Source organism: Cervus elaphus, chromosome 7 (genome assembly GCF_910594005.1).
Source record: "Cervus elaphus chromosome 7, mCerEla1.1, whole genome shotgun sequence".
Lineage (NCBI taxonomy): Eukaryota > Metazoa > Chordata > Mammalia > Artiodactyla > Cervidae > Cervus > Cervus elaphus.
Window position 1 is genome coordinate 44877084 of NC_057821.1, and position 12956 is coordinate 44890039.

The following is a 12956-nucleotide window of genomic DNA, read 5'->3' on the forward strand; positions in this document are numbered from 1 at the left end:
TCCTGAGTCTCCTGCATTAGTAGACAGATTCTTTACCCCTAAGCCACCTGGGAAGCTAGCCATGTCCCCAGTGAACACTTAAATCACCTACAACTAAACAGAGTAAATATGTGAAAACATTTCTCATTTCCTATTCTGCTGAAAGCCCTGTAAAGAAAGTGAAAGTGAAAGTCACTGGTCAAGCCTCTTTGCAACCCCATGGACTACACAGTCCATGGAATTCTCCAGGCCAGAATACTGGAATGGGTAGCCTTTCTCTTCTCCAGAGGATCTTCCCAACCCAGGGACCAAACCCAGGTCTCCCACATTGCAGGCAGATTCTTCACCAGCTGAGCTACCAGGAAAGCCCAAGAATACTGGAGTGGGTAGCCTATCCCTTCTGCAGCAGATCTTCCTGACCCCAGAATGGAACTGGGGTCTCCAGGATTGCAGGCAGGTTCTTTACCAACGGAGCTATCAGGGAAGCCTGAAAGCTCTGTAAGACTTCCTCAATTGACAGATGAAAATCTGAGTCTTCAGAAGGCTCACAAGGGTCTCTGTGAGCCAGGCCCTGCCTTGACCCTTGCTCACCTATCTGTGTTAATGCATTCAGGTCCTCAGTGATAAGATGACCTGTAAAAAGGGCAGTTGCACATCTCAGTTTTCCCAGGAGAGTCCTGGTTAATGCCTGCTGCGCCCATGGGAACAGAACTTTACCCTGACCAGGCTTGAACAACACATCCTTCTATCTCTGAGTCCCTCTCCGAACCCTCTGTTCTGGATCTATAGAAACATATAAGTAGCCACCTACTCTGTCCAAATTGAGGGCTAACTCTACTTTTTGGTCTTTCCCACAGCCTGAGCTTCCTTGGATGAGAACAGAAATTCAGAAGGGTGCTTTGATGATGTGGTGGGAGGCAGTGGTTAGGAGAAAACTTCTGTGCCTGATTGCCTGGGTTCCTCCCTTGGGCTTACCACTTACAGACCTGTGACCCTGGGCAAGGCACTCTGTGTCCTCGCATTCTGGTTTTCTCTTATGCATCATGGAGACAATTTTAGTACCCTGCTCATGGGATTCTGGAGGATCAGAAATGGCTTGGGAAGTGTCAACTGCCAAGAACAGGGTCTGGCACACAGGGATAGTCACTACTGCTGTAATAATTTCATCATTGCTATAATAATTTCATTCTCACCAAGGAAAAATCAGTAACCTTCTTTTCTGTGTGGATATTCCAATCATCTCCTTTAATGTCATGCACACATTATCAATTTTCCCCAGCTGAAGGTGATTAAAAGTAGCAACCACCTAACAGAATGCAAATTGACAGAGGTAGTGTAGTTCCTAAAAGAACTTACAGAGTGAAATGGGAGGTCAGGCTAATTGAGGCTAAAATGAATTAGAATCTCTGCTACTGAAATCCTGAACTACCTGGTTGGGAGTCACCAGCCAACTACCAGGTGATCGAGAAGTATCAGTTAAGACCCAGGTCATGTGCAGGTGTCTCTCTAGTAGTAGGGCTCAAATGTGACTATAGATTTACAAAATCACTAGCGGAATTTTAAGAATACTAATTCCCAAGCTGACCCCAGACCAATTAAATCTATCCATGGAGATTGGGACTTAGCGTGGGTATTTTTCAAAACTTCTCAGTTATTTTAATTTATAGTCAGGGTCAAGAACCACTGTCACAGGACAGTGCCTCTCAAACTTGCATGCACCTGCAAATCTTGTTAAAATTAGGCTCTTGTTAAGATGTAGACGCTCCTTCAGTAGGTCTGAAGAAAAGCTTGGAATTCTGTCCTTCCAGCGTGTGCCCCAGAGAGACTGACACGGCTGGTCTGAGAGCAAGGCTTGATGTGCCACAGGACGCTGGACTCCTCCCAGCTGAGACAAGTGTATCTACTAGCTTCTTTGTGCAATGCGGTGTTCTCCCAAGTCAGCTGCTTGGATGAGAAGCGTGTTGGTAATGATGGTCATGTCTACCCACTTTCTGCCTCCTCATGTGTCCTGTCAGTGGGTGAAAATGAGGAGAAGCTTTAGAAGGGCAATAATCATGAGTGACACCAGGAATCAAATGTAACCTTGGAAGTGTGTGACATTCTGCAGGGGCATACAAATGCAGAGAGCAAGCCCTGTGCACCAGGGAGACCACTGCCATCGGGCCCGCAGGAAGGTGCCGCTGGCCTTCAAAAAAGATGCTGCTGTGGCTCAGAAAGCTCTCTAGAGGTTCCAGAGGACCAACCTGCTTGAGTTGTTACCATCTCATTCCCAGACCTGTACTAGCTTTTCTGTATCATGAAGCAGAGGGGTGGACAAGCACTGAGCCAGTTATTGGGGCCAGAAACCCACTGGGTAAGAGTCATTTTCTACGTTGCAGGCAGAGTGAGGTGGGACACGGATTTCCATCACTGATGGAAGCCAACAGGGGAAGCAGTCTTTGGTAGATCACTGAAAGCTTGGCTCACCGTGTCTGAGCACCTAGAGAGGCTCTAGACTGATTACTTCCACTCTGAATGCTCAGAGACAGGGGCTGTCATGGGATCCCAACACAGGCCCCCTTCTCTGCCATTTAAGTATTTAACTTTGCTTTTTGTTTCTCCCCCTTCTTGATAAGACATAAAGATGCTGACGCCAGGACACAATCCATCAGGAAGAAAAACCCAACAACCCACAGGATAGATCAGGCATGAAGGGGGCCAAGTGCCTCCAGGTCAAAATGGAGAGCCTCTTATATGTAGGTGCGGCTGGAGAGGCAGTCAGCTTACCTGTGGCCCTTGGTCCCTGTCCTTACATTCACATGAGGGCTATGTGCAAGGCGTATCCTTTGTTAAGGCCCAAGACCACAGATTCTTTCCCCGCCAGGATAGTTTATAAGCTGAAAATTCCAATCTGGCCAAGTAATCTTGTGATGGTGCCTTGGAAAGAATGATATTAAAATCTTCCTTTAATATTATTTCCTGTAGATCAGATTTATGTATAGGAGATTTTATTATAAGCTACTTAGAGGCCATCTAGTATATCCCCTCAGTTTTATCCATGAAGAGATTCGTTATAAGGTCTGTCTATCTTGTATACTATCCCTGATCATTTCACAAAAAAGAATCCTATCATGAGTTGACTCCACATGTATGTATAAAGCCTAACCCCACTGGGCACCATTTAGTCAAAAAGAAGACTATAGCTCCTTTTTGCATTTCTTGTCCTAACTTCATCTCTCTAAGCTCTAAGAGAGTCCACTCAGGATTATTACTTCTCCCTCTTCCTCAGCCTCTTTTCCCTCGAGGATTTCTCCAGCCAGCACTCAATTCCATCTCCTCCCACTGCTTTCTGCACTGTGACTTGTACTCATCTATGTTCGAATCTCATTCTTCTAACACCTCATATCCCCCCAACAATCTGCCTTCTCACCCTTTTCCAAGCCAAGCCTCTGAAACTCAACAAATGTTCTTCAGATTTTCAGCTCTAAGTCTGTCAGTAGCTTTTATGATTGTGGATACATAGGTGTCAATTTTTTGAAATAGTATGATTTTACTTATCCTGTGTTCCAACTATACGAATAACAGGGTATACAATGACGTACGTGTCCATAGTCATGTTGACTAAAGGACTGGTTTCCTTTACCATGCCCGCAAAAAAAAATTTGAATCTTGCATGAGACGAACATTAAATGTTTGGCTTAAAATATCTCTACTCCTTGGTACTACCAGAGGATAAAGAGAGGCCTGAAATAATTCAGGAGGGGAGGAGATCAAAATGGGGTAGTAGGAGGACGCTGCGCTCCCCTTCCCTCACATCAGAACCACAGCTACATATAGAGCGACTCTCGCTGAAATCAACCTGGGGACCAGCAGAGCAGCTCTTCTCCAAGCCAGGCTGTAAAGAAAGATCCACGCAGAGCTGAGGAGGGAGGGAGGGAGGAGAAGCAATCTGCTCAGGACCACCCCTCACTGCTGGGGGTCACAGAGGAGGGGAGATATCACCTGCGAAGGGATCCTCCCTGGGGAACAAGAACTTTGAACCATGTGTCAGGCACCTCCAGCCCTTGGGTCTGACATGGGGAAGATGAGCCCGCCTGGCTGGCTTGAGCACCAGTGGGGTTTCCTAAGGGCTCTAAGAGACTGAGACTCCACTCTTAAGGAGCGCACGCACAGGTCTGCTTACTCCCAACAGCACAGAGGCGACTGGTTGCAAAATGCCTGGGGGCCGCCTCGGGGTGCCCCCCCGGCCCGCACCAGGCTCCGGCTCCAGCGCCTCTTGCTCTGCCGGCACTGGTCTCCACTAAGGCAGAGGCCACTGTTGCCAGCGAGAGCGTGCACACGCGAGGGCATGGAGCCAGCCTGGACCCTGGCCCTGCTCTGACCGGGGTGGAGGCAACCACTACCAGCGCATGAACCCCTGCCCACACTCTGGAGGGTGAGTGCCACCGCAGCAGGACAGATCCCTCTGGGGGGCGGGGGGCGGTGGTCAGCTCGGTCGCATGGCACCAGCCTCGGAGGGCACACAGGGGAGAAAGTAAAGCCGGCAGCGAAATGCGGCCCCAAGGCCCTAGGCTCTGCCCTTGTGCCGATCCAAGACGGAGACTGCCATCACACCCGAGGGAAGCCATGCCCTCTGGGGTCCTTGCTCCAGCCCCTCGCCCCCAGCCGCCCCGCCTCCAGCAGAGCAGAGACAGTCGCTGAGCGCAGAAGCAGCCCTGCCTGCACCTGCTTCTGGCTCTCGCCCCTCCACCCCAGCCCTTCCGCCCACCAAGGCCGTGACCACCCGCACACCCTGGATGGAGACATGCTCACTTCAAAGCCGGCTCTCCGCCAGAGCCAACGGGGCTCTCCCACCAGAGCTGATGGGCTCACGCGGACGACAAGGGAATGCTCCAACACAGGGCTTGACATCAAGACAGAGACGAGCATCTGTTTCACCTGACTTCACACAGACGAAGAAAGGTAAACAAAATGAGAAGACAAGAGGACTAGGTTTCAAGTGAAACAACAGACAACAAAAAGTGCTAATGAAACAGAGATAGATAATTCATCTGACAAAGAATTCAAAGACATAGTCATACGAATGCTAAACTGGAGAAAAGAATGGATGGACACAAGAAGAATTTCAACAAAGAATCAGAAAATACAGGAAAGAATCAGAGTTGAAAAATGCAATGACTGAAATGAAAAATAAACTAGAACGCTTGAACAGGAGATTACATAGAGCAATGCATAAGCAATCCGGAAGATAGAATGAGGGATATCACCCAAGCAGAACACCAAAAAGGAAAACAAACTTAAAAAGAAAAAAATGAGAATAGTCCAAGAGACCTGTGGTACTTTATCAATCATACTAACATTTGCGTCATAGGGTTTCCCAGAAGAGAGAAAAAAGGGTATAAAATGTATTTGATAAAATCATGGTTGAAAACTTCCCAAACCTGAAGAAGGAAATGGATGCCCAGGTACAGAAGCACAGAGAATTCCAAACAAGTTGAATTCAAAAGGACTTAAACCAAGACATATCATGATTAAAATGGACAAGGTTAAAGACAAAAAGAGAAGTCTAAAGGCAGCAAGAGAAAAACGGAGCATCACATACAAGGGAACCTGCCTAAGGCTATCAGCTGATTTTTAGCAGAACGTTTGCAGTTCAGAGGAGAGTGGCATGATGTAGGTAAAGTGCTTAAAGGAGAAAATTACAACCTAGGATACTCCTCCCAGGAAGGTTATCATTCAAAATTGAGGGGGAGAGGTAAAGAGCTTCTCAGACAAGAAAAAATCAAGAGCTCATCACAGTGCTAAACTAGTCTTCTCAGGTTGTTCAGTGGTAAAGAATCCACCTGCCAACATATGAGATGCCGGAGACGTGGTTTTGATCCTTTGGTAGGGAAAATTCCCTGGAGGAGGACAGGGCAACCCACCCATGTTCTTGCCTGGAAAATCCCGTGGACAGAGGAGCCTGGCAGGCTACAGTCCATGGGGTCACAGAGTCGGACACGACAGAGTGCACAGAGAGAGAGAAATTGATCTTACAAGAACTGTTAAAGGGTGGTCTTTAAATAAAAAAGAAAAGGCTATAACAAAACATAGAATTATAGGAAGGGGAAAATCCTACTAGCACAGGTAAATATATAGTAAAGACTGTGGATCAACCACTGACATAAGAGAGCATGAAGCTTAAAAGATAAAAATGTAAAATAAACTGTAACTACAATAAACAGGGAAGGGACGGACATGAAGATATAAAATGTGACATCAAAAACACAAAACATTGAGATGAGGGGGAAAATGTAGACCCTTTAGAATGTGAATATTCATTGGAAAGACTGACGCTGAAGCTGAAGTTCCAATACTTTGGCCACCCAATGTGAAGAACTGACACATTAGAAAAAACTCTGATGCTAGGAAAGATTGAAGGTAGGAGGAGAAGGGGATGCCAGAGGATGAGATGGTTGGATGGCATCACCAACTCGATGGACATGAGTTTGAGTAAGCTCCGGGAGTTGCTGATGGGCAGGGAAGCCTGGTGTGCTGCAGTCCACAGGGTCGCAAAGAGTCGGACATGACTGAGCAACTGAACTGAGTTGAAGTTTGGAATGTGTTTGAACTTAAATGACTACCAGTTTAAAATAAATGGATATAGTTCTAGATCAACATGTATGAACTCCACAGTAACCACAAGTGAAAAAACTACAATGTATATACAAAAACCAGCCATGCATTGTGAAAACATGGTCAGAGATAAATTCTGAAGACTCAAAGAAATCTAGAGACTGCTGAGCCCCATGAGAATTTGGGACTAAGAACCCATCCTTACCTTCTAGAACCCAACAGAAAAATATGATTGCTGTGATATTCACAGGGTGTGAGTCCCCCCAGAGCTTCGTGGTGTTGGACATGGAGACTCTGATCCAGTGGAAGGAGCCATCTGCCTTCCTTCCCCTGAGGAACTTCCCACCACCACCTCCGCTCCTGGTCCCGCTGTTTCTCTCCAAGCCGTCGTGTTCTGTTGTTATCTCTTGACTCGAGAAGGAATCTCCAATCCTTGGCACCTGGGGTTGAAGCAGTGAGCTTTTGATTACAGCTAGACTTGAAGTGCTGAGGGTTGGTAACAGCATGGATAAACAGTTTTAGATTGCCTCAGAGAGACCCTGGAAGGAACAACTTTGAGAAGTTTACAATGAGCAAGCTCTTGAACACAAGAGAAATAACGTGTTGTTTACCTGAAAACAGATTCATTAAAGGCCCTAAGTGTATACTTCAGAGAAGAGAAGATACTGTGCTTATGTCTACAGACCTAATGTAGAGAAGACCTAACTGGGGAAAAGAGAATTCACATAAAAAATCCAAAACAAGTGGAAGCATCAATGAAAAGAAGGTGAAACATGTAAAGCTAGATAAATCAGCAAGGCTTCACTTAAGTTATTGGATGTAGTATAGATTGACGAGGAATTGAAGAAAGGAGACTGTGCTTAAAAATGTTGAGAGACATGAATTCAAAGGTGGCTGTGGAGCTGGGTGATTAGGAGCTAGCCATCCTAGAAAATCAGTGTGATGAGGGGCCTACAGGAAAATCTCATGTCATCTGTCTCTAAAGCCTCTGAGAAGGGGAGTTCCAGCAAAATGCAATGATAAGCTATTTAAAGTTGACTGTTAAGGGTTTAACTGATGGAGGGGGCAGAGTTTGAAGAATAAAGCCTGGAATTGCAAGCTGAGACTGTTGTGGTAATACGAGCCAGGAGTAACTGGGCTCTAGAAGGTCTGAGAAGAGGCTGAGCTGAAAAAAGACTGCATTTGGCAACAGATGGGAAGGACAATGAGTTAATGAAGCTTCTGAAGTTTCAAAGTTTATGCAAAGATTTGTGATCATTAAAGACCGGGGTACCAATTGTTGGCTAAATGGAAGTCATTCTAGAAATCTAATGCTACAGTTTCAGTAGAATAAACCCCTCTAATAAGCTTACTAAACACTAATCAACATGCCAGTACTTTTCTACCCATGCCAATAAACGGATTTGGTGAAAGGTCACAGAATGGCCCCTGGTTAGGTGAATAGCCACGCTACTGTTTCCTCTCTCATTTGATTGATGTGGTCTCTTCATCTTCATCTGCAAAGTCTCAAAATTTGTTGATGGACTGTGTGCAGCCTACAAACACGTGCCAAAAGCCACAGCCATCAGTGGTCCACAGGAAATGTTCAGAGCCACCGGAGGCAAACTGCCCCTTTGGTCAGCTGGCCAGCTGTGAGCCAAGCCCCAAGCAGAGCAGCAGAAATGTCCCCTCCTGTCCTTGCAGCAGTGCTGGTGGGTTTCAGAGCTCCTCAAGTACAGCATCTTGCCTGTGGAAAAGTTTCCTCAACTCTCCACTGTCCCAGGTCAGGGCAGATGTCTACCCACATGAGAATACCCATTAGGGAAGCCCTGAAGGCTAAGATCTCTTTCTGTTCTCATTTGCGCAGGTGACACAATGCAACCGAGGAAGAAGAGGAAGTGATCAGACACTGTTTTCCAAGAACTAAGAAGGAAGAAAACATGAGAATTTTTTCCCATCTTTTTTTTTTTCCTGGTAGGGGAAGGTGGTAGAGCAACGTAGGAAAGTAGAAAGGGTAGGGAATGATATATAAATTTTAAAAGAGGGTAATGAAGGTAGGCGATTAATTTGAGGACTTTTGGCTTTCTGAAATGTTTACCCCAAAAACAATTCCTGCTCTCTCAGAATTTGTTACCTCTGTCTGACCTCTGGGGAGGATGGTCTGTGGTCTACGTCTTGCCAAAGGCCAAAGAAACCCGTGTAAATGCGGTGTCAGAGAATGTTTAGAGAAATGCACTGTCAGAGAAGGTTTAAGGAGAAAGGAACTTAGGGTCATCCACACTCTTCACAGAGAAGGAGCCTGAGGACCTAGACGGGAAGTTACCTCATGCGGCCAAAGCTTTAGTGTCAGAACCAAGACAACCACTTTTATCTCCCAGACCTACCTGCCAACTCCCAGTCCTGGCCCATTTCTGAATAATCCCAATTTTCCTCAAAAGAAGCACTGTCATAAGCTATTTTCATGGATTTCTCATCTTTTTTTTTTTCTCCTGTAAATGGAAATGTAGGAAGATGGCTGCTGCTAGAAAAATTAACTGGGGCAATGAGAAAATAAGTTATAAAAATATTGGGAAATCTGTCCCTTTGTGAGCAAGCATTTGGGGCAAGTGAACACGGAACACAGGGACGTGGTTAGAATCTCCTAAATGGGAATACTGAATGATTCATCAAATAAACGTACATTTTACTTGGGAAATAATCTGGATGGGAAGTGCCGTGACTGTGGGGACTGCTGAGACTGCTTCGGCTCGAAGCACTTTGCCGAGTTGTTACTGGTGCTCAGTCGTTTAGCCGTGTCTGACTCTTTGTGACCCCACGGACTGCAGCACGTCAGGCCTCCCTGTCTTTCACCATCTCTAGGGGTTTGCTCAGACCCGTGTCCATTGAGTCAGAGATACCATCCGACTCATCTCGTGGAGGAGTTAGGTTATGGTTTTAAAAAGCTGATTGTCAGCTGATTAACGAACATGTTCATAAACCTGCTTTAATTTTCCTAGAGAATTTTTCTGGGTCTTTATTTTCAGACACATTTTTATAAAGAACACACAGGATTAGTGGCAGGTAAACATTTTTGAGTCCATCGATAACGCCATCAGACCCATGTGGGTTGGGTGAATTGTACTTGGGTTTTCCAATCTAACATGATGCAGGAGAAATACGGTTAAAGTGAACACCAAGGGCGGTCTGATAGACTTAGGGGAGAGAGCGGAATGTTCCGATAGGGCAGGGAGTCCATGGGACGACGAGGAGAGGCACCAAGAGACCCGCCAGATCTCCACTCCTCTTCAGTTACACAAACACGAGCCTCGAGTCTCCCCTTCTGAAGCTGGGAACACCACCTCCTTTCCCATACCAGCTGCTTCTTGACTGCTGCACATACCTGGCCTCAGCGGGAGCCCAGAAGCAGTTGTCACCGTGGAAATTCTCCAAAGGTGAAGCCCACAGGAGATCACCCAAACTTTCCACACCCCCCGAATGACTGGGGCTGCGTATTTCTCAGAGTCATAGTAAGCTCCTGGCTGGGATGAGCCTGCAGATTTCTATTTGTGACTTCACTGTCCCCAGGACCAAATTAAACTCTGCTAGCTGCATGCCTGGCCACCGTGCAGTAGCTATTCCAGCCCTAGAAATACTTCAGAAGCATTCCCCACTGAGCACAGACGTAATCACACAGTACTTCCTTGGTGCTGCTCTAGCTTAAGAAAGGAGAAGCTTCAGAACACCCGTCATGAACACTGATTAAATGTTCATTAAAAGGGAGATAGTATCAATCGCCTACATAAAGCTATGTTGGACCCTTAGTGGTTAGAGAACAATACAAACGAAATGATAACAATGAGAAAACTGGCAATAATATTTGTACAGTGTCATCAATTCAAAGCCACTCTCACCTCCAAGACCTCATTTTATCTTGGTTGGTGTTCAGTCGTTCGGTCGTGTCCGACTGTTGGCGACCATGGACTGCAGCACACGAGGCTTCCCTGTCCCTCACCATCTCCCAGAGTTGGCTCAGGCTCATGGACTGGTCCGTACCTGTGCTTACATTCTGGAGTTGGTATCTCACATGTGACACCAGTTCTGAGTCTCGGGAGAAGACTTACCTTGTTTGCCTAAACAATACAGTAGCCCCTTCCTCCCTGCGAGTGGGTCATTCGTTTCTCAAGCTATTTTTGGCTCCTCTGCACCTACTTGCTTGCAACACTTGTCATTACAGGAAGTCAGTTTCATATACTGTAATCCCCAAACACGTGGGGCCGGCATGTGGAGAGTGTGGGGTGTGGGGGAAGGGGGTTTGAGGAAAGAGTGAGGAGGCCAGTCTCCCAGAAGGCTGCCTGGCTGAGCACTGAGCCCATCCCAAGTCTGGGTGCCCCCACCCCAAGGGCACAGGTGTCAGAAACCTGAATCCATATCCAGACTTTATTTTCCATTCTCATGTAGCTGATGGCTCCTTTTTTTTTTTTTTTTTTAATAAGAGCGTTTGAGTAGGCAGCAAAGCCAGCCAGAACTGTTTATTTATAGCCGTGGATTTTCAATGCTGTATAAATTAGACATCATTGCTGAATGAGGCCGGCGCCCACTCACACACGCAGGGCCGCTATCTGAGAGTCCTTTCACACAGTTTGACTGTACACAGTCTAAAACAGGAGAAAATGACATGCTCCGAGTCAAATGACGGAGTCACAGCTAAACTGCCAAGCAGAAAACCAGCAATTATTTTTCTCCAGCACAATATGGGGAGGACGACAGGTGCAATTATCCAATATTATTTAACAGCACCGGTTTGTGGTGTAGGGAGAAAATAAAGGTTTCTGTGTCGAGAGAAAAAAAGAAAAAGGGAAAGAACTTGCCTCCAGCTCCTGTTTCTGTGGATTAAGCTGTGTTATGTAAACTGAAACTGGCCTGGATTCCAGAAAAGGAAGGAAGAAGTACCTGGCTCCCTCGGCCCGGCTCCCCGGAAGCTCCCCACTTGCGTCACCAGGGACTCTTGAGAAAGGCCCTCTCCTGGAGATCCTGAGCCGCCTTCTCAGAGGCAGTGGCTCCAGGGAAGACTGAGTGGAAGGCTGAGCTTCCCGAGCTCCTGTCCTTAGAGGGAAGGCGTCTCTGGAGAGGATTCCTCCACCCTCAACTGAATCAAGATGCAGTAAAAGAGAAGGCAGACCACAGGGATAATTTTCACTCCCTTAATCAGATCTCCAGGATTTTGTCCTTCAGCACACTTTTATTTCCACTCGCAAGCCTTTCCTTTCTTGGTCATCCTACCTGGATAGGTTGGATGGCATCGTCGACTCAATGGACATGCGTTTGAGCAAACTCTGGGGAACGGTGAAGGACAGGGAAGCCTGGCGTGCTGCAGTCCATGGGGTCGCAAAGAGTCGGGCATGGCTGAGTGACTGGACAGCAACAAACCTGGAAAGACCTCCCTTCTTCCTGCTTCTATCAAATAAGTTGTCCTTCGTGGCTTCCGACTCTGTCTGAGTGTCACTTAGTTCTAAAAAGTATTCTCTTGCTGGTCCAGGGCAGTGGGCTCTTCCTCTAAGCTCCCACCGCAGGCCCCACCCCGCCTTCTACTGCTCTCCTTCTCACCGCTCCCTCTTGGATTCTGTTTCCATAACAATATGGAATGCTGAAAATAACATAAGCATCAGAACCCGGTCAGACCTGAATTTAAATCCTGACTCCACCACTCAGTATTTATATAGAACCTGGGGAAAACAGTTTACTTTTCTGAGTCTTGGTTCCTTAAAATCATGTGATAATCCCGATCAAATAAAATGACTTAAAGTGATGCATGCAAGCGTTTGGCATCCAAGGTTCTCTCCCCATTCCACCTCGCTTAACTGCAAACTCCTGGAGCCCAGGTAGTTGTCTGTCTCCTCCGTAATGCCTAACTCTATACCACGAGAAAGTACTGAAAATACATGCAGACTCACTTGAGGATTACTTACAACTTCCAAATTTTACAGGCCTAATCACCAAATAGCTTCCTCCTTTCCAGAAGCTGAGAGTCCCAGCACGGGTTTCACTGTTTCACTGAAGATACTTTCTCCATCTTAAGTCCCAGAATCCTCCTGACAATGATGATCAAATTTTCACATGATACAGCGGTGGAAGGCATATGGATAGAATGGGACTTAGGATGAGTAAATTTTTATAAAGAAACAAAACGAAAGATGAGGGAAGGCCTAAAGAATAAACATTGCATACAGGTGACTCTCCAGATTGGGCTATCAGAATGACACTGATTAACTCAAGGAGAGCCCACAGGGCAGTAGGATTCAAGTCAGGGAGATTGACCTTTAAAAGGTGGGAGGGAGGGCATCAAAAATAAATCATGTTTAGCTCTGAATTTATTTTCCTTTAGGTGCCTGCCCACCTCTTCCTTACAGATGATACCTGCTGTCATT

At 46.4% G+C, this 12956-nt stretch overlaps 1 protein-coding gene across 1 annotated transcript in view; it reads left to right on the forward strand.

Annotated features, from left to right (window-relative positions):
* Nucleotides 1–9250, forward strand: part of LOC122697598 (androgen dependent TFPI regulating protein) — a 66691-nt gene extending 57441 nt beyond the window's left edge. The window contains exon 6 of the mRNA XM_043908546.1: nt 8420–9250. Within this exon, the coding sequence (XP_043764481.1) occupies nt 8420–8454 (35 nt within the window). The 3' untranslated portion in view covers nt 8455–9250. The remainder of the gene's footprint in view (nt 1–8419) is intronic.
* Nucleotides 9251–12956: the final 3706 nt, after the last annotated feature.